The sequence below is a fragment of the Bombina bombina genome, chromosome 6, assembly GCF_027579735.1.
Source record: "Bombina bombina isolate aBomBom1 chromosome 6, aBomBom1.pri, whole genome shotgun sequence".
Classification (NCBI taxonomy): domain Eukaryota; kingdom Metazoa; phylum Chordata; class Amphibia; order Anura; family Bombinatoridae; genus Bombina; species Bombina bombina.
This window is the reverse complement of record NC_069504.1, coordinates 28349996-28371861: the sequence shown is the minus strand read 5'-3', so window position 1 is coordinate 28371861 and position 21866 is coordinate 28349996. Positions and strand designations below refer to the sequence as shown.

Here is a 21866-nt window from a genome sequence, read left to right as displayed (position 1 = left end):
TTTGGAAATCAGCCAAAAGGATTAGAGCTACTGAAAGCCTATTGACTGTTCAAATATGCCAATAAGATTTCAGTAGCTGATTTCAAAAATTTCAGCCAATAGGAATGCAAGGTACCCCAATAAATATGGGGTTCTTTGCATTCAATCTTCAGTGTGCGACAGACGATTGCATGAAGAGGAGCCTCCACACCGCCGAGGACCGCCACCATTTAGGATCCAGGCATCGGGAACACAGCTCTGCACCTCCACGCCACCTTCACTCCATATGAAGATAGAAGATGATGGATCCGTCTGGAAGAAGACCTTCTCCGCCGGACTTCAGGAACAGTGAGTACCTATCTGGGGCTTTTTTATTTTATTTTTTAGGCTGTTTTTTTTTAGATTAGGGTTTTTTGGGTTTGAAAAAAAGAGCTGATTGCCCTTTTAAGAGCAATGTCCATACAAATGCCCCTTTAGGGGCAATGGGTAGATTAGGTTTTTTTATTTTGGGGGGTTAGGTGGATGGGTTTTTTTTACTGTTACGGGGGACTTAGTCATTTTTAGAGGTAAAAGAGCTGTTTAATTTAGGGCAGTGCCCTACAAAAGGCCCTTTTAATGGCTATTGGTAGTTTAGATTAGGGGGTGTTTTTATTTTGGGGGGGGATTTTTTATTTTCATAGGGATTAGGTATAATTTTTTTTTTTTTTTTTTGATAATTTTTTCTTTATTTTTTCTGTAATGTTAATGTAGGGTTTTTTGCGATGTGGGAGTTTTGCTCCCCCCCTATATCTCAGACATTGTCTCCAGATACTCCCCCTCCTGTCCCCTGCGCTCTGCTGATGACCTCCTCCTCTCCTCCTCTCTCGTTACCTCCTCACCCACCCATTTACAGGACTTCTCCAGACTGGCTCCCATCTTGTGGAACTCTTTGCCTCGCTCCACAAGACTCTCTCCTAGTTTTGAAAGCTTCAAGCGCTCCCTAAAGACTCTACTGTTCAGGGATGCATACAACCTACACTAACCTTTCTTTATACCAGTTCCTCTCCTCCATTGCTTTCCCCTTGAACCCCCTTAGCATGTAAGCCTAAGAGTTCAACGTTTGTAGATCCGATTCTTAAGAGCTGACTACAACAGTACGACTCTTGGCAGGGTCCTCTACCCGTCTGATCCCTATAAATGTTTCCTTGTATTCCGCCTATGTTTATAGAGCTGCAGAATATGTTGGCGCTCTACAAATAACTAATAATAATAAAAATAATTTTGCGGTTTAGGGGTTAATAGGTTTATTAGGTTTATTGCAATGTGGGTGGGTGACGGTTAAGTGGTTAATATTTTATTTATGTATTTGCGGATTAGGGGTTAATTACTTCATTGTTTTGCGATGTGGGGGTTGATGGTTTAGGTGCTTGTTAATATTTTGTGTGGGAGGTTAGTTTTTTTTTGTTATACTTCGTGCGGGCAGTTACGTGTTTTTATTTTTATTTCTTGCAGGTGGTTATGTGTTTTTTAGTGATTTCGTGCGGTTGCATTTTTTTTAAGGCTTCGGGTTTGCCTATGCTGCATCCAGGTGGATTCCGAAAATCGCAGGGTAGTGAAAGAATCCACTGAAGGATCAGGTTTGCCATTTTCGGATGCTTCCCTGCATCCAGGTGGATTCTTTTGGCTGCAACTGCAGCCAACATTCTTTTGGCTGCCTCGCACAACCAACATTCCTTTGAGCATGCATGCACAACTGGAGACGGCGAGGGACGCGTTACAAACGCGATTATAGTAAAGATACACTATATGAGACAACAGATAAAAAATATAAATTTCTATAAAATGTATTTATTTTAAAGACAATGCTTTGTAGGATAACGTTAATATAACAAGTTATACAAATCAATGGCCATAAAAAGAAAAAACTGCAGTATATAAAAGTTAGTGTGTGCAGCTAACAATAGTTAAAAGTTGCCAGTCTGATTTATTTGCGATTCAGAATCAAATGAGTTAAGTGTTTCAGTACTCACTGAGCATTGTAATCTAAAAGGTAGTAGATCATGTCTTTCTGTAGGTGTTATAGGAGTTTTCCTTTTTTCCATGTGTAATCCACAGAAGACAAGGTCCCAAATCTCGGATTTGTTGCGTATAGCTGTTTATGACAGTTATCCACTGTTGGCCCTTGCAGCTCTGCACTTGTAGTCTGTGCAACTCCCGTGCCGACAAGCTGATTAAAAAAGGTTGCATGTAGACGGCTGAAACGCGTAGTAGTGTATGCCAGCACCTAGACAACCCTTCTATTGTCCCATCGGAACCACCGTTCCACACCCATGTTGGATTAAACAGCGATCAGCTTGTCGGCATGGGAGTTGCACAGACTACAAGCGCAGAGCTGCAAGGGCCAACAGTGGATAACTGTTATAAACAGCTACTGTATATGCAACAAATCAGAGATTTGAGACCTTGTCTTCTGTGGATTTCACATGGAATAAAGAAAACCCCTATAACACCTACAGAAAGACATGATCTACTACCTTTTAGATCACAACGCTCAGTGAATACTGTAACACTTAACTCATTTGATTCTGGATCACAAATAAACCAGATTGGGAACTTTATTTGAAAAAGAAGGCATCTAAGCTATTTTTTTTGGTTCAGAACTATGGAAAGCACTTGTTTATTGGTAGGTGAATTTATCCACCAATCAGCAAGAACAACACAGTGTGTTCACCAAAAATGGGCCGGCATCTAAACTTACATTCTTGCATTTCAAATAAAGATACCAAGAGAATGAAAAGAATTTGATAATAGGAGTAATTTAGAAAGTTGCTTAAAATTGCTGCTCTATCTGAATCATGATAGAAAAAAAATTGGGTTCAGTGTCCCTTTAACTATTGTTAGCTGCACACACTAACTTTTATATACTGCAGTTTTTTCTTTTTATGGCCATTGATTTGTATAACTCGTTATATTAATGTTATCCTACAAATAAATGCATTTTATATAAATGTATATTGTATTATCTGTTGTCTCATATATTGTGTGTATATAATAATTTTAAGTGTGGTGAATATAAAGCAATCGATTTTACTACTACACAGGTTCGCTCCCTTGCACTTTCCTTGCAATTTCCACTATTTTCACCTTATATCTGTATAGGTGAGGGACATATATTTGGCCTAGATAGTTTATACCTGTTTTTTGCGCAGATTACTTCACACCACTCCTTTTTATAATTGGCCAGGAGTGAGCAGAGGGCGGGATTACACAATCAGGTGGCCAGATGTCAGGCGGAAAGGTTTGTGAAAGAGAACCTTGTTCGTCCAGACTTTATTAACTGGGGTCCTATGTTTTTATGCTAGTATGTTTCTCTGCTAGTATGTTTTTATGCTAGTATGTTTCTATGTTAGTATGTTTCTATGTTAGTATGTTTCTATGTTAGTATGTTTCTATGTTAGTATGTTTTTATGCTAGTATGTTTCTATGTTAGTATGTTTTTATGTTTGTATGTTTTTATGCTAGTATGTTTCTATGTTAGTATGTTAGTATGTTTCTATGTTAATATGTTTCTATGTTAGTATGTTTTTATGTTAGTATGTTTCTATGTTAGTATGTTTTTATGTTTGTATGTTTTTATGCTAGTATGTTTTTATGCTAGTATGTTTCTATGTTAGTATGTTTCTATGTTAGTATGTTTCTATGTTAGTATGTTTCTATGTTAGTATGTTTCTATGTTAGTATGTTTTTATGCTAGTATGTTTTATGCTAGTATGTTTCTATGTTAGTATGTTTCTATGTTAGTATGTTTCTATGTTAGTATGTTTCTATGTTAGTATGTTTTTATGCTAGTATGTTTTATGCTAGTATGTTTCTATGCTAGTATGTTTCTATGTTAGCATGTTTCTATGCTAGTACATTTCAGTGCTATTAAGTTTCTATGCTAGTACGTTTCTATGCTAGTTGGTTTCTATGCTATAATATTATGTTAGGGAAAAAAGTAGGATTTGTTGCATTTAAGCCAAGTGCTGAATTCGGTACTCTATATACTTATATAAAATATGGATAAAATCTAACACTTTATTGAACATATATACAGACATACCGAATCTATAATTGGGAATATTAGAAAGTGGGATTTCCACTTCTTTATTCAGTATTCATCCCAACACTAAATTTTAAAACACAGGGCAACAAAGCCAGAGGGAATGTTTCTACGCTAGGACATTTATATGCTATTATGTTTCTATGCTATTGTGTTTCTATGCTAGTATGTTTCTATGCTATTGCATTTCTATGCTAGTATGTTTCTATGCTATTGCATTTCTATGCTAGTATGTTTTTATGTTAGTATGTTTCTATGCTACTATGTTTCTTTGCTAGTATGTTTTTATGTTAGTATGTTTCTATGCTATTGTGTTTCTATGCTAGTATGTTTTTATGTTAGTATGTTTCTATGCTATTACATTTCTATGCTAGTATGTTTCTATGCTATTGCGTTTCTATGCTAGTATGTTTTTATGTTAGTATGCTTCTATGCTATTGTGTTTCTATGCTAGTATGTTTTTATGTTAGTATGTTTCTATCCTATTACGTTTCTATGCTAGTATGTTTCTATGCTTTTGCATTTCTATGCTAGTATGTTTGTATGTTAGTATGTTTCTATGCTATTGTGTTTCTATGCTAGTATATTTTTATGTTAGTATGTTTCTATGCTATTACGTTTCTATGCTAGTATGTTTCTATGCTATTGCGTTTCTATGCTAGTATGTTTTTATGTTAGTATGTTTCTATGCTATTGCATTTCTATGCTATTGCATTTCTATGCTAGTATATTTTTATGTTAGTATGTTTCTATGCTATTACTTTCTATGCTAGTATGTTTTTATGTTAGTATGTTTCTATGCTATTGTGTTTCTATCCTAGTATGTTTTTATGTTAGTATGTTTCTATGCTATTGCGTTTCTATGCTAGCATGTTTTTATGTTAGTATGTTTCTATGCTATTATGTTTTTATGTTAGTATGTTTCTATGCTATTACGTTTCTATGCTACTATGTTTTATGTTAGTTTCTATGCTACAATGTTTCTATGCTAGTACATTTCTATGTTACTATGTTCTTATGTTACTACATTTCTATATTACTTCATTTTTTGTTACTAAGTTTTTATGTTACTATGTTTCTATGTCCTTTTTTAGTATGTGTCTATGCTACTAAGTTTCTATGTTACTACATTTCTATGTTGCTACCTTTCTATGCTACTTTGTTTTCTTTTTAGAAACATACTAACATAGAAACATACAATCGGCTAGATTACGAGTTTTGCGGTAAGAGGGGTGCGTTGCTAACTTGCACTTTATTCTCACAGCTCACTTTCCTACAGCGCTGGTATTACAGGTTTTTATAAACCCGACGTTAAAAGGCAAGAAGTGAGTGTAGAGCAAAATTGAGCTCCATACCGCACTCCGATACCAGCGCTGCTTAAGTCAGCAGTGAGCTGGTTGTACGTGCTTGTGCACGATTTCCCCATAGACATCAATGGGGAGAGAAAAAGTCTAACACCTGCAAAAAAGCAGCGTTTAGCTCAGTAACGCAGCCCCATTGATTAGTATGGGGAAACACATTTTATGTTTACACCTAACACCCTAACATGAACCCTGAGTCTAAACACCCCTAATCTTGCACTTATTAAGGGCTATTGGTAGTTTAGTTTAGGCTGGGGGGGGTATTTTGGGGGGTCTTTTTTATTTTGATAGGGCTATTAGATTAGGTGTAATTAGTTTAAATATCTTGTAATTTGTTTTTTATTTTGTGTAATTTAGTGGAGTTTTTTTTGTAGTGTAGTGTTAGGTGTTAGTGTAACTCAGGTTAGGTTTTATTTTACAGGTAAATTTGTATTTATTTATTTAGTAACTATTCTACCTAGTTAAAATAAATACAAACTTGCCTGTAAAATAAAAATAAACCCTAAGCTAGAAACAATATAACTATTAGTTATATTGTAGCTAGCTCAGAGTATATTTTTGTATTTAAGTATTTAGTTTTAAATAGGAATTATTTAGTTATTAATAGTAGGTTTGATTTAGGTTTATTTTAATTATATTTAAGTTAGGGGGTTTTAGGGTTTGGGTTAGACTTAGGTTTAGGGGTTAAAAATTATAGTATAGTGGCAGTGACGTTGGGGGCGGCAGATTAGGGGTTAATAATATTTAACTAATGTTTGCGAGGCAGGAGTGCGGCCGTTTAGGGGTTAATATGTTTATTATAGTGGTGGCGATGTCCAGAGTGGCAGATTAGGGGTTAATAATTTTATTTTAGTGTTTGTGATGCGGGAGGGCCTCAGTTTAGGGTTTAATAGGTAGTTTATGGGTGTTAGTGTACTTTGTTACACTTTAGTTATGATTTTTATGCTATGGCTTTGTAGTGTAAAACTCATAACTACTGACTTTAGAATGTGTTACAAATCTTGACGGGATAGGGTGTACTGCTCACTTTTTGGCCTCCCAGGACAAGCTCGTAAACCCAGCGCTATGGAAGTCCCATAGAAAAAAAGACTATACGCAATTTGCGTAAGTTGATTTGCGGTAAGGCCAAAAAAGTGTGTGGTGCCCCTAAATCTGCAAGACTCGTAATACCAGCGGTAGTAAAAAAGCAGCGTTATGAGGCTTAACGCAGCTTTTTTACTCATAACGCAAGACTCGTAATCTAGCCGTATCTTAGTATGTTTCTATGCTAGTATGTTTCTATGCTAGTATGCTACTATCTAACGGCTAGATTACGAGTTTTGCGGTAAGAGCGGTGCAGTAATAACTTGCACGTTATTGTCACCGCTCACTTTCCTACAGCGCTGGTATTACAGGTTTTCATAAACCCGGCGTTAACAGGCAAGAAGTGAGCGTAGAGCAAAATTGTGCTCCATACTGCACTTTAATACCAGTGCTGCTGAAAGCTGCGGTGAGCTGTTTTTACATGCTCGAGCACAATTTCCCCATAGACATCAATGGGGAGAGCCGGCTGAAAAAAGTCAAACACCTGCAAAAAAAAAAGCAGCGTAAAGCTCCGGAACACAGCCCCATTGATTCCTATGGGGAAACTAAATTTATGTCTACACCTAACACCCTAACATGAACCCGAGTCTAAACACCCCTAATCTTACACTAATTAACCCCTAATCTGTAGCCCCTAACATCGCCGCCACTGTACTAAATTTATTAACCCCTAAACCTAAGTCTAACCCTAACCCTAACACCCCCTAACTTAAAAACAATTAAAATTCCTATCATTACTTAAATTATTCCTATTTAAAACTAAATACTTACCTATAAAATAAACCCTAAGCTAGCTACAATATAACCAATAGTTACATTGTATCTAGCTTAGGGTTTATTTTTATTTTATAGGCAACTTTGTATTTATTTTAACTAGGTAGAATAGTTACTAAATAGTTATTAACTATTTACTAACTACCTAGTTAAAATAAATACAAATTTACCTGTAAAATAAAACCTAAACTGTCTTATACTAACACCTAACCTTACACTACAATTAAATAAATTAAATTAATTAATTAAATACAATTACCAAAAAAAAAACCCCACTAAATTACACAAAATAAAAAAATAAATTATCAGATATTTAAACTAATTACACCTAATCTAATAGCCCTATCAAAATAAAATAGCCCCACCAAAATAAAAAAAAAACCTAGCCTAAACTAAACTACCAATAGCCTTTAAAAGGGCCTTTTAAAAAATCAGCTCTTTTACCTGTAAAAAAAATACAAACACCCCCCCCCCCAACAGTAAAACCCAACACCCACACAACCAACCCCCCAAATAAAATCCTAACTGCTTTTTCACTCATAAAGCAAAACTTGTAATCTAGCCGTTATTATTTAAGTATTTTTCAATGTTAGTATGTTTCTATGCTAGTATGCTATCTCAGTATGTTATTATGTTCATATGTTTCTATGTTAGTATGTTTCTATGTTAGTATGTTATTATGTTAGTATGTTATTATGTTTCTATGTTAGTATGTTATTATATAACTATGTTATTATGTTAGTATGTTATTATGTTAGTATGTTATTATGTTAGTATGTTTCTATGTTAGTATGTTATTATGTTAGTATGTTATTATATAACTATGTTATTATGTTAGTATGTTATTATGTTATTATGTTTCTATGTTAGTATGTTATTATGTTAGTATGTTTCTATGTTAGTATGTTTTTATGTTAGTATGTTTTTATGTTAGTATGTTATTATGTTAGTATGTTTCTATGTTAGTATGTTATTATGTAAGTATGTTATGTTAGTACGTTATTATGTTAGTATGTTATTATGTAAGTATGTTATGTTAGTATGTTATTATGTTAGTATGTTATTATGTTAGTATGTTTCTATGTTAGTATGTTATTATGTAAGTATGTTATTATGTAAGTATGTTATGTATGTATGTTATGTTAGTATGTTATTATGTAAGTATGTTATGTTAGTATGTTATTATGTTAGTATGTTTCTATGTTAGTATGTTACTATATTAGTATGTTATTATGTTAGTATGTTTCTATGTTAGTATGTTATTATATAACTATGTTATTATGTTAGTATGTTATTATGTTAGTATGTTTCTATGGTATTATGTTATTAAGTAAGTATGCTTCTATGTTAGTATGTTACTATGTTAGTATGTTTCTATGTTAGTATGTTATTATGTAAGTATACTTCTATGTTATTTTGTTAGTATGTTACTATGTTAGTATGTTATTATGTTAGTATGTTTCTATGTTAGTATGTTATTATATAACTGTTATTATGTTAGTATGTTATTATGTTAGTATGTTATTATATAACTATGTTATTATGTTAGTATGTTATTATGTTATTATGTTAGTATGTTTCTATGGTATTATGTTATTATGTAAGTATGCTTCTATGTTAGTATGTTACTATGTTAGTATGTTTCTATGTTAGTATGTTATTATGTATGTATACTTCTATGTTACTATGTTAATATGTTACTATGTTAGTATGTTTCTATGTTAGTATGTTATTATGTATGTATACTTCTATGTTACTATGTTAGTATGTTTCTATGTTAGTATGTTATTATGTATGTAAGTATGCTTCTATGTTACTATGTTAGTATATTTCTATGTCAGGAAGAAAATAATTATATGGATAGAATGAAAAGGTTTGAGGCTCAAGTACAAACTAGATATGAGAACAATCTGATTCAGTAGAGAAGACTGAAAATCTGCTTGAATTGAACAGTGTTGGTTTGTTAGTGAAGTAAAGTCTTGAAATGAGATGATTTGAACATAAATTGACAGTGATGCAGTGTGGGTAAACACTGGGAGGTAGCTCTGCAGATCATAGTGTCATTAATAATGAATCATTATATGAAGGTTGTATACACAATGCAATAGAACATTATTATTTTACCTTAGTGAATGCTGCTTGTTGTCTTTACAGGTTCTGGACTCTTCTGTACTTTTTGTTACACTTTCCTGCTCTGAAGAAGGATTTCCAACGGTAACAAAAGCAAATAACCCCATCATGTAATTAAAGGGACATGAAATATCTCATCATTCAGATAAAGCAAATAACCACATCATGCAATTAAAGGGACATGAAATATCTCATGATTCCAATAAAGCAAATAACCACATCATGTAATTAAAGGGACATGAAATATCTCATGATTCCAATAAAGCAAATAACCACATCATGTAATTAAAGGGACATGAAATATCTCATCATTCAGATAAAGCAAATAACCACATCATGTAATTAAAGGGACATGAAATATCTCATCATTCAGATAAAGCAAATAACCACATCATGTAATTAAAGGGACATGAAATATCTCATGATTCAGATAAAGCAAACCATTTTAAACAACTTTCCTTTTGACTTCTGTTATCAGTGTTTCTTTAATCTAATGTTATCATTTATTGAAGAGCAGCAATGCACTACTGGGAGCTAGCTGAACACATTGGTAAGCTAATGACAAGAAGCATAATATGTGCAGCCACCAATCAGCAGCTAGTTCCGAGCTCCTGAGCCTAGCTAGGTATACCTTTCAACAAAGGATACCAAGAGAACAAAGCAGATTGGCAAGTTGTTTACAATCGTATGTTGTGTCTGAATCATGGAAGGAAAACAATGGGTTGTATGTCCCTTTAGGTGAGAGCAAAAGACTAAAATAATATAGGGGTCTATTTGTTTTTGTATTTTTTGCGGTTTTCAAATTTGGGGCATCTTCAAACTATATAAAAATAATTTATGTGTCTGCAGCTCTCTCCCTCCTGTGCCTGCAGCTCTCACCTTCTGTGCCTGCAGCTCTCTCCCTCATGTGCCTGCAGCTCTCTCCCTCCGGTGCCTGCAGCTCTCTCCCTCCTGTGCCTGCAGCTCTCTCCCTCCTGTGCCTGCAGCTCTCTCCCTCCTGTGCCTGCAGCTCTCTCCCTCCTGTGTCTGCAGCTCTCTACCTCATGTGCCTGCAGCTCTCTCCCTCCTGTGCCTGCAGCTCTCTACCTCCTGTGCCTGCAGCTCTCTCCCTCATGTGCCTGCAGCTCTCTCCCTCATGTGCCTGCAGCTCTCTCCCTCATGTGCCTGCAGCTCTCTCCCTCATGTGCCTGCAGCTCTCTCCCTCATGTGCCTGCAGCTCTCTCCCTCATGTGCCTGCAGCTCTCTCCCTCATGTGCCTGCAGCTCTCTCCCTCATGTGCCTGCAGCTCTCTCCCTCATGTGCCTGCAGCTCTCTCCCTCATGTGCCTGCAGCTCTTTCCCTCATGTGCCTGCAGCTCTTTCCCTTATGTTCCTGCAACTCTATCCCTCCTGTGCCTGCAGCTCTCTCCTTCTGCGCCTGCAGCTCTCTACCTCCTGTGCCTGCAGCTCTTTCCCTCATGTGCCTGCAGCTCTTTCCCTCATGTGCCTGCAGCTCTTTCCCTTATATTCCTGCAGCTCTTTCCCTCATGTGCCTGCAGCTCTTTCCCTCATGTGCCTGCAGCTCTTTCCCTTATATTCCTGCAGCTCTTTCCCTCATGTGCCTGCAGCTCTCTCCCTCATGTGCCTGCAGCTCTCTCCCTCATGTGCCTGCAGCTCTCTCCCTCATGTGCCTGCAGCTCTCTCCCTCATGTGCCTGCAGCTCTCTCCCTCATGTGCCTGCAGCTCTCTCCCTCATGTGCCTGCAGCTCTCTCCCTCCTGTGCCTGCAGCTCTCTCCCTTCTGTGTCTGCAGCTCTCTCCTTCCTGTGCCTGCAGCTCCCTCCCTCCTGTGCCTGCAGCTCTCTCCCTCCTGTGTCTGCAGCTCTCTCCTTCCTGTGTCTGCAGCTCTATCCCTCCTGTGCCTGCAGCTCTCTCCTTCTGTGCCTGCAGCTCTACCCTCCTGTGCCTGCAGCTCTCTCCCTCCTGTGCCTGCAGCTCTATCCTTCTGTGCCTGCAGCTCTCTCCCTCATGTGCCTGCAGCTCTCTCCCTCATGTGCCTGCAGCTCTCTCCTTCTGTGCCTGCAGCTCTCTCCCTCATGTGCCTGCAGCTCTCTCCCTCCTGTGCCTGCAGCTCTCTCCCTCCTGTGCCTGCAGCTCTCTCCCTCCTGTGCCTGCAGCTCTCTCCCTCCTGTGCCTGCAGCTCTCTCCTTCTGTGCCTGCAGCTCTCTCCCTCCTGTGCCTGCAGCTCTCTCCCTCCTGTGCCTGCAGCTCTCTCCTTCTGTGCCTGCAGCTCTCTCCCTCCTGCACCTGCAGCTCTCTCCTTCTGTACCTGCAGCTCTCTCCCTCATGTGCTTGCAGCTCTCTCCCTCATGTGCCTGCAGCTCTCTTCCTCATGTGCCTGCAGCTCTTTCCCTTATATTCCTGCAGCTCTCTCCCTCATGTGCCTGCAGCTCTCTCCCTCATGTGCCTGCAGCTCTCTCCTTCTGTGCCTGCAGCTCTCTCCTTCTGTGCCTGCAGCTCTCTCCCTCATGTGCCTGCAGCTCTCTCCCTCATGTGCCTGCAGCTCTCTCCCTCATGTGCCTGCAGCTCTCTCCCTCATGTGCCTGCAGCTCTCTCCTTCATGTGCCTGCAGCTCTCTCCTTCTGTGCCTGCAGCTCTCTCCTTCTGTGCCTGCAGCTCTCTCCTTCTGTGCCTGCAGCTCTCTCCCTCATGTGCCTGCAGCTCTCTCCTTCTGTGCCTGCAGCTCTCTCCTTCTGTGCCTGCAGCTCTCTCCTTCTGTGCCTGCAGCTCTCTCCCTCCTGCGCCTGCAGCTCTCTCCCTCATGCGCCTGCAGCTCTCTCCCTCATGTGCCTGCAGCTCTCTCCTTCTGTGCCTGCAGCTCTCTCCTTCTGTGCCTGCAGCTCTCTCCCTCCTGCGCCTGCAGCTCTCTCCCTCATGCGCCTGCAGCTCTTTCCCTCATGTGTCTGCAGCTCTCTCCTTCTGTGCCTGCAGCTCTCTCCCTCCTGTGCCTGCAGCTCTCTCCTTCTGTGCCTGCAGCTCTCTCCTTCTGTGTCTGCAGCTCTATCCTTCTGTGCCTGCAGCTCTCTCCCTCCTGTGCCTGCAGCTCTCTCCCTCCTGTGCCTGCAGCTCTCTCCCTCCTGTGCCTGCAGCTCTCTCCCTCCTGTGCCTGCAGCTCTCTCCCTCATGTGCCTGCAGCTCTCTCCTTCTGTGCCTGCAGCTCTCTCCCTCCTGCGCCTGCAGCTCTCTCCTTCTGTGCCTGCAGCTCTCTCCTTCTGTACCTGCAGCTCTCTCCCTCATGTGCTTGCAGCTCTCTCCCTCATGTGCCTGCAGCTCTCTCCCTCATGTACCTGCAGCTCTTTTCCTTATATTCCTGCAGCTCTCTCCCTCCTGCACCTGCAGCTCTCTCCCTCATGCGCCTGCAGCTCTCTCCTTCTGTGCCTGCAGCTCTCTCCCTCATGTGCCTGCAGCTCTCTCCCTCATGTGCCTGCAGCTCTCTCCTTCTGTGCCTGCAGCTCTCTTCTTCTGTGCCTGCAGCTCTCTCCTTCTGCACCTGCAGCTCTTTCCCTCATGTACCTGCAGCTCTTTCCCTCATGTGCCTGCAGCTCTTTCCCTCCTGTGCCTGCAGCTCTTTCCCTCCTGTGCCTGCAGCTCTTTCCCTTATGTTCCTGCAGCTCTTTCCCTCCTGTGCCTGCAGCTCTCTCCTTCTGTGTCTGCAGCTCTCTCCCTCCTGCACCTGCAGCTCTCTCCTTCTGTGCCTGCAGCTCTCTCCCTCCTGCACCTGCAGCTCTCTCCTTCTGCGCCTGCAGCTCTCTCCCTCCTGTGCCTGTAGCTCTCTCCTTCTGTGCATGCAGCTCCCTCCCTTCTGTGCATGCAGCTCTCTCTCACCTGCACCTCTCTACCTCCTGTGCCTGCAGCTCTCTACCTCCTGTGCCTGCAGCTCTCTACCTCCTGTGCCTGCAGCTCTCTACCTCCTGTGCCTGCAGCTCTCTACCTCCTGTGCCTGCAGCTCTCTACCTCCTGTGCTTGCCGCTCTCTACCTCCTGTGCTTGCCGCTCTCTCCTTCCTGTGCCTGAAGCTCTCAAACCTCCTGCACCTGCAGCTCTCTACCTCCTGTGCCTGCAGCTCTCTACCTCATGTGCCTGCAGCTCTCTACCTCCTGGGCCTGTAGCTCTCTCCTTCTGTGCCTGAAGCTCTTTTTCCCTTCTGTGTCTGCAGCTCTCTACCTCCTGTGCCTGCAGCTCTCTACCTCCTGTGCCTGCAGCTCTCTAACTCCTGGGCCTGTAGCTCTCTCCTTCTGTGCCTGAAGCTCTTTTTCCCTTTTGTGCCTGCAGCTCTCTACCTCCTCTGCTTGCAGCTCTCTCCTTCCTGTGCCTGAAGCTCTCAAACCTCATGCACCTGCAGCTCTCTCCCTCCTGTGCCTGCAGCTCTTTCCCTCATGTGTCTGCAGCTCTCTCCTTCTGCACCTGCAGCTCTTTCCCTCATGTGCCTGCAGCTCTTTCCCTCCTGTGCCTGCAGCTCTTTCCCTCCTGTGCCTGCAGCTCTTTACCTCCTGTGCCTGCAGCTCTCTACCTCCTGTGCCTGCAGCTCTTTCCCTCATGTACCAGCAGCTCTTTCCCTTATATTCCTGCAGCTCTTTCCCTCATGTGCCTGCAGCTCTTTCCCTCATGTGCCTGCAGCTCTTTCCCTTATATTCCTGCAGCTCTTTCCCTCATGTGCCTGCAGCTCTTTCCCTCATGTGCCGGCAGCTCTCTCCTTCCTGTGCTTGCAGCTCTCTCCTTCTGTGCCTCCAGCTCTCTCCTTCTGTGCCTGCAGCTCTCTCCCTCCTGTGCCTGCAGCTCTCTCCTTCTGTGCCTGCAGCTCTCTCCTTCTACACTTGCAGCTCTCTCCTTCTGTGCCTGCAGCTCTCTCCTTCTGTGCCTGCAGCTCTCTCTTTCTACACTTGCAGTTCTCTCCTTCTGTGCCTGCAGCTCTCTCCTTCTGTGCCTGTAGCTCTCTCCTTCTGTGCCTGCAGCTCTCTCCTTCTGTGCCTGCAGCTCTCTCCTTCTGTGCCTGCAGCTCTCTCCTTCTACACTTGCAGCTCTCTCCTTCCTGTGCCTGCAGCTCTCTCCTTCCTGTGCCTGCAGCTCTCTCCTTCTGTGCCTGCAGCTCTCTCCTTCTGTGCCTGCAGCTCTCTCCTTCTGCGCTTGCAGATTTCTCCTTCTGCGCCTGCAGCTCTCTCCTTCTGTGCCTGCAGCTCTCTCCTTCTGTGCCTGCAGCTCTCTCCTTCTGTGCCTGCAGCTCTCTCCTTCTGCACTTGCAGCTCTCTCCCTCCTGTGCCTGCAGCTCTCTCCTTCTGCGCCTGCAGCTCTCTTCCCCCTGTGCCTGCAGCTCTCTCCTTCTGCACTTGCAGCTCTCTCCCTCATGTGCCTGCAGCTCTCTCCCTCATGTGCCTGCAGCTCTCTCCCTCATGTGCCTGCAGCTCTCTCCCTCATGTGCCTGCAGCTCTCTCCTTCATGTGCCTGCAGCTCTCTCCTTCTGTGCCTGCAGCTCTCTACCTCCTGTGCCTGCAGCTCTCTACCTCCTGTGCCTGCAGCTCTCTACCTCCTGTGCCTGCAGCTCTCAAACCTCCTGCGCCTGAAGCTCTCAAACCTCCTGCGCCTGAAGCTCTCAAACCTCCTGCGCCTGAAGCTCTCAAACCTCCTGCGCCTGCAGCTCTCTACCTCCTGCGCCTGCAGCTCTCTACCTCATGTGTCTGCAGCTCTCTACCTCCTGGGCCTGTAGCTCTCTCCTTCTGTGCATGAAGCTCTTTTTCCCTTCTGTGTCTGCAGCTCTCTACCTCCTGTGCCTGCAGCTCTCTACCTCCTGTGCCTGCAGCTCTCTACCTCCTGTGCCTGCAGCTCTCTACCTCCTGTGCCTGCAGCTCTCTACCTCCTGTGCCTGCAGCTCTCTACCTCCTGTGCCTGCAGCTCTCTACCTCCTGTGCCTGCAGCTCTCAAACCTCCTGCGCCTGCAGCTCTCTACCTCCTGTGCCTGCAGCTCTCTACCTCCTGTGCCTGCAGCTCTCTACCTCCTGTGCCTGAAGCTCTCAAACCTCCTGTGCCTGAAGCTCTCAAACCTCCTGCGCCTGCAGCTCTCTACCTCCTGCGCCTGCAGCTCTTTCCCTCATGCGTCTGCAGCTCTTTCCCTCATGCGTCTGCAGCTCTTTCCCTCATGCGTCTGCAGCTCTTTCCCTCATGTACCTGCAGCTCTTTCCCTCCTGTGCCTGCAGCTCTTTCCCTCCTGTGCCTGCAGATCTTTCCCTCCTGTGCCTGCAGCTCTTTCCCTCCTGTGCCTGCAGCTCTTTCCCTCCTGTGCCTGCAGCTCTCTCCTTCTGCACCTGCAGCTCTCTACCTCCTGTGCCTGCAGCTCTTTCCCTCATGTACCAGCAGCTCTTTCCCTTATATTCCTGCAGCTCTTTCCCTCATGTGCCTGCAGCTCTTTCCCTCATGTGCCTGCAGCTCTTTCCCTTATATTCCTGCAGCTCTTTCCCTCATGTGCCTGCAGCTCTTTCCCTCATGTGCCGGCAGCTCTCTCCTTCCTGTGCTTGCAGCTCTCTCCTTCTGTGCCTCCAGCTCTCTCCTTCTGTGCCTGCAGCTCTCTACCTCCTGTGCCTGCAGCTCTTTCCCTCATGTACCAGCAGCTCTTTCCCTTATATTCCTGCAGCTCTTTCCCTCCTGTGCCTGCAGCTCTTTCCCTCATGTACCAGCAGCTCTTTCCCTTATATTCCTGCAGCTCTTTCCCTCATGTGCCTGCAGCTCTTTCCCTCATGTGCCTGCAGCTCTTTCCCTTATATTCCTGCAGCTCTTTCCCTCATGTGCCTGCAGCTCTTTCCCTCATGTGCCGGCAGCTCTCTCCTTCCTGTGCTTGCAGCTCTCTCCTTCTGTGCCTCCAGCTCTCTCCTTCTGTGCCTGCAGCTCTCTACCTCCTGTGCCTGCAGCTCTCTACCTCCTGTGCCTGAAGCTCTCTACCTCCTGCGCCTGAAGCTCTCAAACCTCCTGCGCCTGAAGCTCTCAAACCTCCTGCGCCTGAAGCTCTCAAACCTCCTGCGCCTGCAGCTCTCTCCTTCTGCGCCTGCAGCTCTCTCCTTCTGCGCCTGCAGCTCTCTCCTTCTGCGCCTGCAGCTCTCTCTTTCTACACTTGCAGTTCTCTCCTTCTGTGCCTGCAGCTCTCTCCTTCTGTGCCTGTAGCTCTCTCCTTCTGTGCCTGCAGCTCTCTCCTTCTGTGCCTGCAGCTGTCTCCTTCCTGAGCCTGCAGCTCTCTCCTTCTGTGCCTGTAGCTCTCTCCTTCTGTGCCTGTAGCTCTCTCCTTCTGTGCCTGCAGCTCTCTCCTTCTGTGCCTGCAGCTGTCTCCTTCTACACTTGCAGCTCTCTCCTTCCTGTGCCTGCAGCTCTCTCCTTCCTGTGCCTGCAGCTCTCTCCTTCCTGTGCCTGCAGCTCTCTCCTTCCTGTGCCTGCAGCTCTCTCCTTCTGTGCTTGCAGATTTCTCCTTCTGCGCCTGCAGCTCTCTCCTTCTGTGCCTGCAGCTCTCTCCTTCTGTGCCTGCAGCTCTCTCCTTCTGTGCCTGCAGCTCTCTCCTTCTGTGCCTGCAGCTCTCTCCTTCTGTGCTTGCAGATTTCTCCTTCTGCGCCTGCAGCTCTCTCCTTCTGCGCCTGCAGCTCTCTCCTTCTGCGCCTGCAGCTCTCTCCTCCTGTGCCTGCAGCTCTCTACCTCCTGTGCCTGCAGCTCTCTACCTCCTGTGCCTGCAGCTCTCTACCTCCTGTGCCTGCAGCTCTCTACCTCCTGTGCCTGCAGCTCTCTACCTCCTGTGCCTGCAGCTCTCTACCTCCTGTGCCTGCAGCTCTCTACCTCCTGTGCCTGCAGCTCTCTACCTCCTGTGCCTGCAGCTCTCTACCTCCTGTGCCTGCAGCTCTCAAACCTCCTGCGCCTGCAGCTCTCTACCTCCTGTGCCTGCAGCTCTCTACCTCCTGTGCCTGCAGCTCTCTACCTCCTGTGCCTGAAGCTCTCAAACCTCCTGCGCCTGAAGCTCTCAAACCTCCTGCGCCTGCAGCTCTCTACCTCCTGTGCCTGCAGCTCTTTCCCTCATGCGTCTGCAGCTCTTTCCCTCATGCGTCTGCAGCTCTTTCCCTCATGCGTCTGCAGCTCTTTCCCTCATGCGTCTGCAGCTCTTTCCCTCATGCGCCTGCAGCTCTTTCCCTCATGCGCCTGCAGCTCTCTCCTTCTGCGCCTGCAGCTCTCTCCTTCTGCGCCTGCAGCTCTCTCCTTCTGCGCCTGCAGCTCTCTCCTTCTGCGCCTGCAGCTCTCTCCTTCTGCGCCTGCAGCTCTCTCCTTCTGCGCCTGCAGCTCTCTCCTTCTGCGCCTGCAGCTCTCTCCTTCTGCGCCTGTAGCTCTCTCCTTCCTGTGCCTGCAGCTCTCTCCTTCCTGTGCCTGCAGCTCTCTCCTTCCTGTGCCTGCAGCTCTCTCCTTCCTGTGCCTGCAGCTCTCTCCTTCCTGTGCCTGCAGCTCTCTCCTTCCTGTGCCTGCAGCTCTCTCCTTCTACACTTGCAGCTCTCTCCTTCTGAGCCTGCAGCTCTCTCCTTCTGTGCCTGCAGCTCTCTCCTTCTGTGCCTGCAGCTCTCTCCTTCCTGTGCCTGCAGCTCTCTCCTTCCTGTGCCTGCAGCTCTCTCCTTCCTGTGCCTGCAGCTCTCTCCTTCCTGTGCCTGCAGCTCTCTCCTTCTGTGCCTGCAGCTCTCTCCTTCTGTGCCTGCAGCTCTCTACCTCCTGTGCCTGCAGCTCTCTACCTCCTGTGCCTGCAGCTCTCTACCTCCTGTGCCTGAAGCTCTCAAACCTCCTGCGCCTGAAGCTCTCAAACCTCCTGCGCCTGAAGCTCTCAAACCTCCTGCGCCTGAAGCTCTCAAACCTCCTGCGCCTGCAGCTCTCTACCTCCTGTGCCTGTAGCTCTCTCCTTCTGTGCATGAAGCTCTTTTTCCCTTCTGTGTCTGCAGCTCTCTACCTCCTGTGCCTGCAGCTCTCTACCTCCTGTGCCTGCAGCTCTCTACCTCCTGTGCCTGCAGCTCTCTACCTCCTGTGCCTGCAGCTCTCTACCTCCTGTGCCTGCAGCTCTCTACCTCCTGTGCCTGCAGCTCTCAAACCTCCTGCGCCTGCAGCTCTCTACCTCCTGTGCCTGCAGCTCTCTACCTCCTGTGCCTGCAGCTCTCTACCTCCTGTGCCTGAAGCTCTCAAACCTCCTGCGCCTGAAGCTCTCAAACCTCCTGCGCCTGCAGCTCTCTACCTCCTGTGCCTGCAGCTCTTTCCCTCATGCGTCTGCAGCTCTTTCCCTCATGCGTCTGCAGCTCTTTCCCTCATGCGTCTGCAGCTCTTTCCCTCATGTGCCTGCAGCTCTCTCCTTCTGCGCCTGCAGCTCTCTCCTTCTGCGCCTGCAGCTCTCTCCTTCTGCGCCTGCAGCTCTCTCCTTCTGCGCCTGCAGCTCTCTCCTTCTGCGCCTGCAGCTCTCTCCTTCTGCGCCTGCAGCTCTCTCCTTCCTGTGCCTGCAGCTCTCTCCTTCCTGTGCCTGCAGCTCTCTCCTTCCTGTGCCTGCAGCTCTCTCCTTCCTGTGCCTGCAGCTCTCTCCTTTCTGTGCCTGCAGCTCTCTCCTTCCTGTGCCTGCAGCTCTCTCCTTCCTGTGCCTGCAGCTCTCTCCTTCTGTGCCTGCAGCTCTCTCCTTCTGTGCCTGCAGCTCTCTCCTTCTGTGCCTGCAGCTCTCTCCTTCTGTGCCTGCAGCTCTCTCCTTCTGTGCCTGCAGCTCTCTCCTTCTGTGCCTGCAGCTCTCTCCTTCTGTGCCTGCAGCTCTCTCCTTCTGCGCCTGCAGCTCTCTCCTTCTGCACTTGCAGCTCTCTCCCTCCTGTGCCTGTAGCTCTCTCCTTCTGCACTTGCAGCTCTCTCCCTCCTGTGCCTGTAGCTCGCTTTGTTTTATTATCTATCCTGTTCAGTTGGTGAAGCTCTGAACCTTCATTTCATTGCTGCTATCTTGGAGCTAAGGTATTGTCGCACCCTGTGACATAATCAGTGCAAATATACAGATTTCAGTGACATCTGGATTAGTGTGTGTACAGTACAGGGCACCTGCTGCATTGCGCTATATTCCTGCTGGCCTTTTTATAACATCATTTTTATCACTTTTAACTGCATTAAAAAAAACTGCTGAAATGCTCTGTATCCTGCACACTAACCTAAATCGTGTGACAAATGTCACAAAGCGAGCAGCATGACTTATGTCACTGTGCACAGCTTCTGCCACAGGGTGCAAAACTAATCCAGTATAAAGATGCTGAGCTTCACCAACCAGCACCCACAATGGGTTAAAAGGAGTAGCGCTTTGTAGAGATCAGGCACAGAAAGTGAGAAGTAACCCTGATACTGTAGTTATGCCCTGCAGTTTAATATCCCTTTAATGCCTGCACGCTTTAGAGCTTACGTGGGCGAGTAATATGCAGCATTTATTTAATGTATGACCAGAATGCAAATAAAACATCTTCTTTATTTTACCCAGATTCAGTACAGGATTATTGTGCAAGTCCTGAATGAAAATGACAACAAACCAAAGTTTTTGGAGGAGACAGTGATGCCTCAGAACATTAGTGAGGTGAGTGTGATCCTGCATTGAGAAGTGAGTGTGATCCTGCATTGAGAAGTGAGTGTGAGCATGCATTGAGAAGTGAGCATGCATTGAGAAGTGAGTGTGAGCATGCATTGAGAAGTGAGTGTGAGCATGCATTGAGAAGTGAATGTGAGCATGCATTGAGAAGTGAGTGTGAGCATGCATTGAGAAGTGAGTGTGAGCATGCATTGAGAAGTGAGTGTGAGCATGCATTGAGAAGTGAGTTTGAGCATATGCAGAGAAGTGTGTGTGAGCCTGCACTGAGAAGTAAGTGTAAGCATGCACTGAGAGGAGAGTGTGCTCATGCACTGAGGGGTTAGTTTGAGCATTTACAGAGAAGTGAGTGTCAGCATGGACTGATGGGTTAGTGTGAGTTTGCACTGAGGAGTTAGTGTAAGCATGCACAGAAGGGTTATTGTGAGCATGAACTGAGGGGTAAGTGTTAGCATGCCCTGAGGAGTTATTGTGAGTTTGCATTGAGGAGTTAGTGTGAGCTTGCGCTGAGGGGTGACTATGAGCTTTCACTGAGGGCAACTGTGAGCTTACACTGAGGGGTGAGTATGAGCATGCATTGAGGGGTGACTGTGAACTTACACTGAGGGGTGAGTGTGGGCTTGCATTGAGGGGTGAGTGTGAGCTTACACTGAGGGGTGAGTGTGGGCTTGCATTGAGGGGTGAGTGTGTGCTGCACAAGTGTGATAAGTGTGAGGTTGCACAGTGAAATAGATGTGAGTGGCAAGTGTGAGCTTGCACTGAGGGGTGACTGTGAGCTTACACTGAGGGGTGACTGTGAGCTTGCATTGAGGGGTGACTGTGAGCTTGCATTGAGGGGTGACTGTGAGCTTGCATTAAGGGGTGACTGTGAGCTTGCATTAAGGGGTGACTGTGAGCTTGCATTGAGGGGTGACTATGAGCTTGCACTGAGGGGTTAGTGTGAGCTTACACTGAGGGGTGACTATGAGCTTGTACTGAGGGGTTAGTGTGAGCTTACACTGAGGTGTGAGTGTGGGCTTGCATAGAGGGGTGAGTGTGGGCTTGCATTGAGAGGGGACTTTGAGCTTGCACTGAGGGGTGAGTGTGAGCTTGCACTGAGGGGTGAGTGTGAGCTTGCACTGATGGGTGAGTGTGAGCTTGCACTGAGGGGTGAGTGTGAGCTTGCACTGAGGGGTGAGTGTGAGCTTGCACTGAGGGGTGAGTGTGAGCTTGCACTGAGGGGTGAGTGTGAGCATGCACTGAGGGGTGAGTGTGAGCATGCACTGAGGGGTTAGTGTAAGTATGCACTGAAGGGTTATTGTGAGCATGCATTGAGAAGTGAGTGTGAGCATACATTGAGAAGTGAGTATGAGCATGCACTAAACAATGAGTGTGAGCATGCACTGAGGGGTTAGTGGGAGTTTGCTCTGAGGAGTTATTGTGAGTTTGCTTTGAGGAGTTAGTGTGAGTATGCATTGAGGGTTAGTGTGAGCATGCATTGCGAAGTGAGTGTGAGCTTCCATTGAAGAGTTAGTGTTAGCTTGCATTGAGGAGTTAGTGTGAGCATGCACTGAGGGCTGAGTGTGAGTGACAAGTGTAAGGTTGCACAGTGAGATAGGTGTGAGTGGCAAGTGTGAGCTTGCACTGAGGGGCGACGGAGCTTTGCACTGAGGGGTAAGTGTTAGCTTGCATTGAGAGGTGACTGTGAGCTTGCACTGAGGGGTGACTATGAGCTTGCACTGAGGGGCAACTGGGAGCTTACACTGAGGGGCGAGTGTGAGCTTTAACTGAGGGGTGAGTGTGAGCTTACACTGAGGGGGGAGTGTGAATTTGAACTGAAGTATTCAGTGTGAGCAAG

General features: G+C 45.7%; 1 protein-coding gene across 1 annotated transcript in view; it reads left to right on the top strand.

The window, feature by feature from the left end:
• The window catches only part of LOC128664310 (protocadherin alpha-13-like), a 134121-nt gene that overhangs the window by 100307 nt on the left and 11948 nt on the right, over nt 1-21866 (top strand). The window contains exons 4-5 of the mRNA XM_053719149.1: nt 9433-9492; nt 19928-20020. Of these exons, the coding sequence (XP_053575124.1) occupies nt 9433-9492; nt 19928-20020 (153 nt within the window). The remainder of the gene's footprint in view (nt 1-9432; nt 9493-19927; nt 20021-21866) is intronic.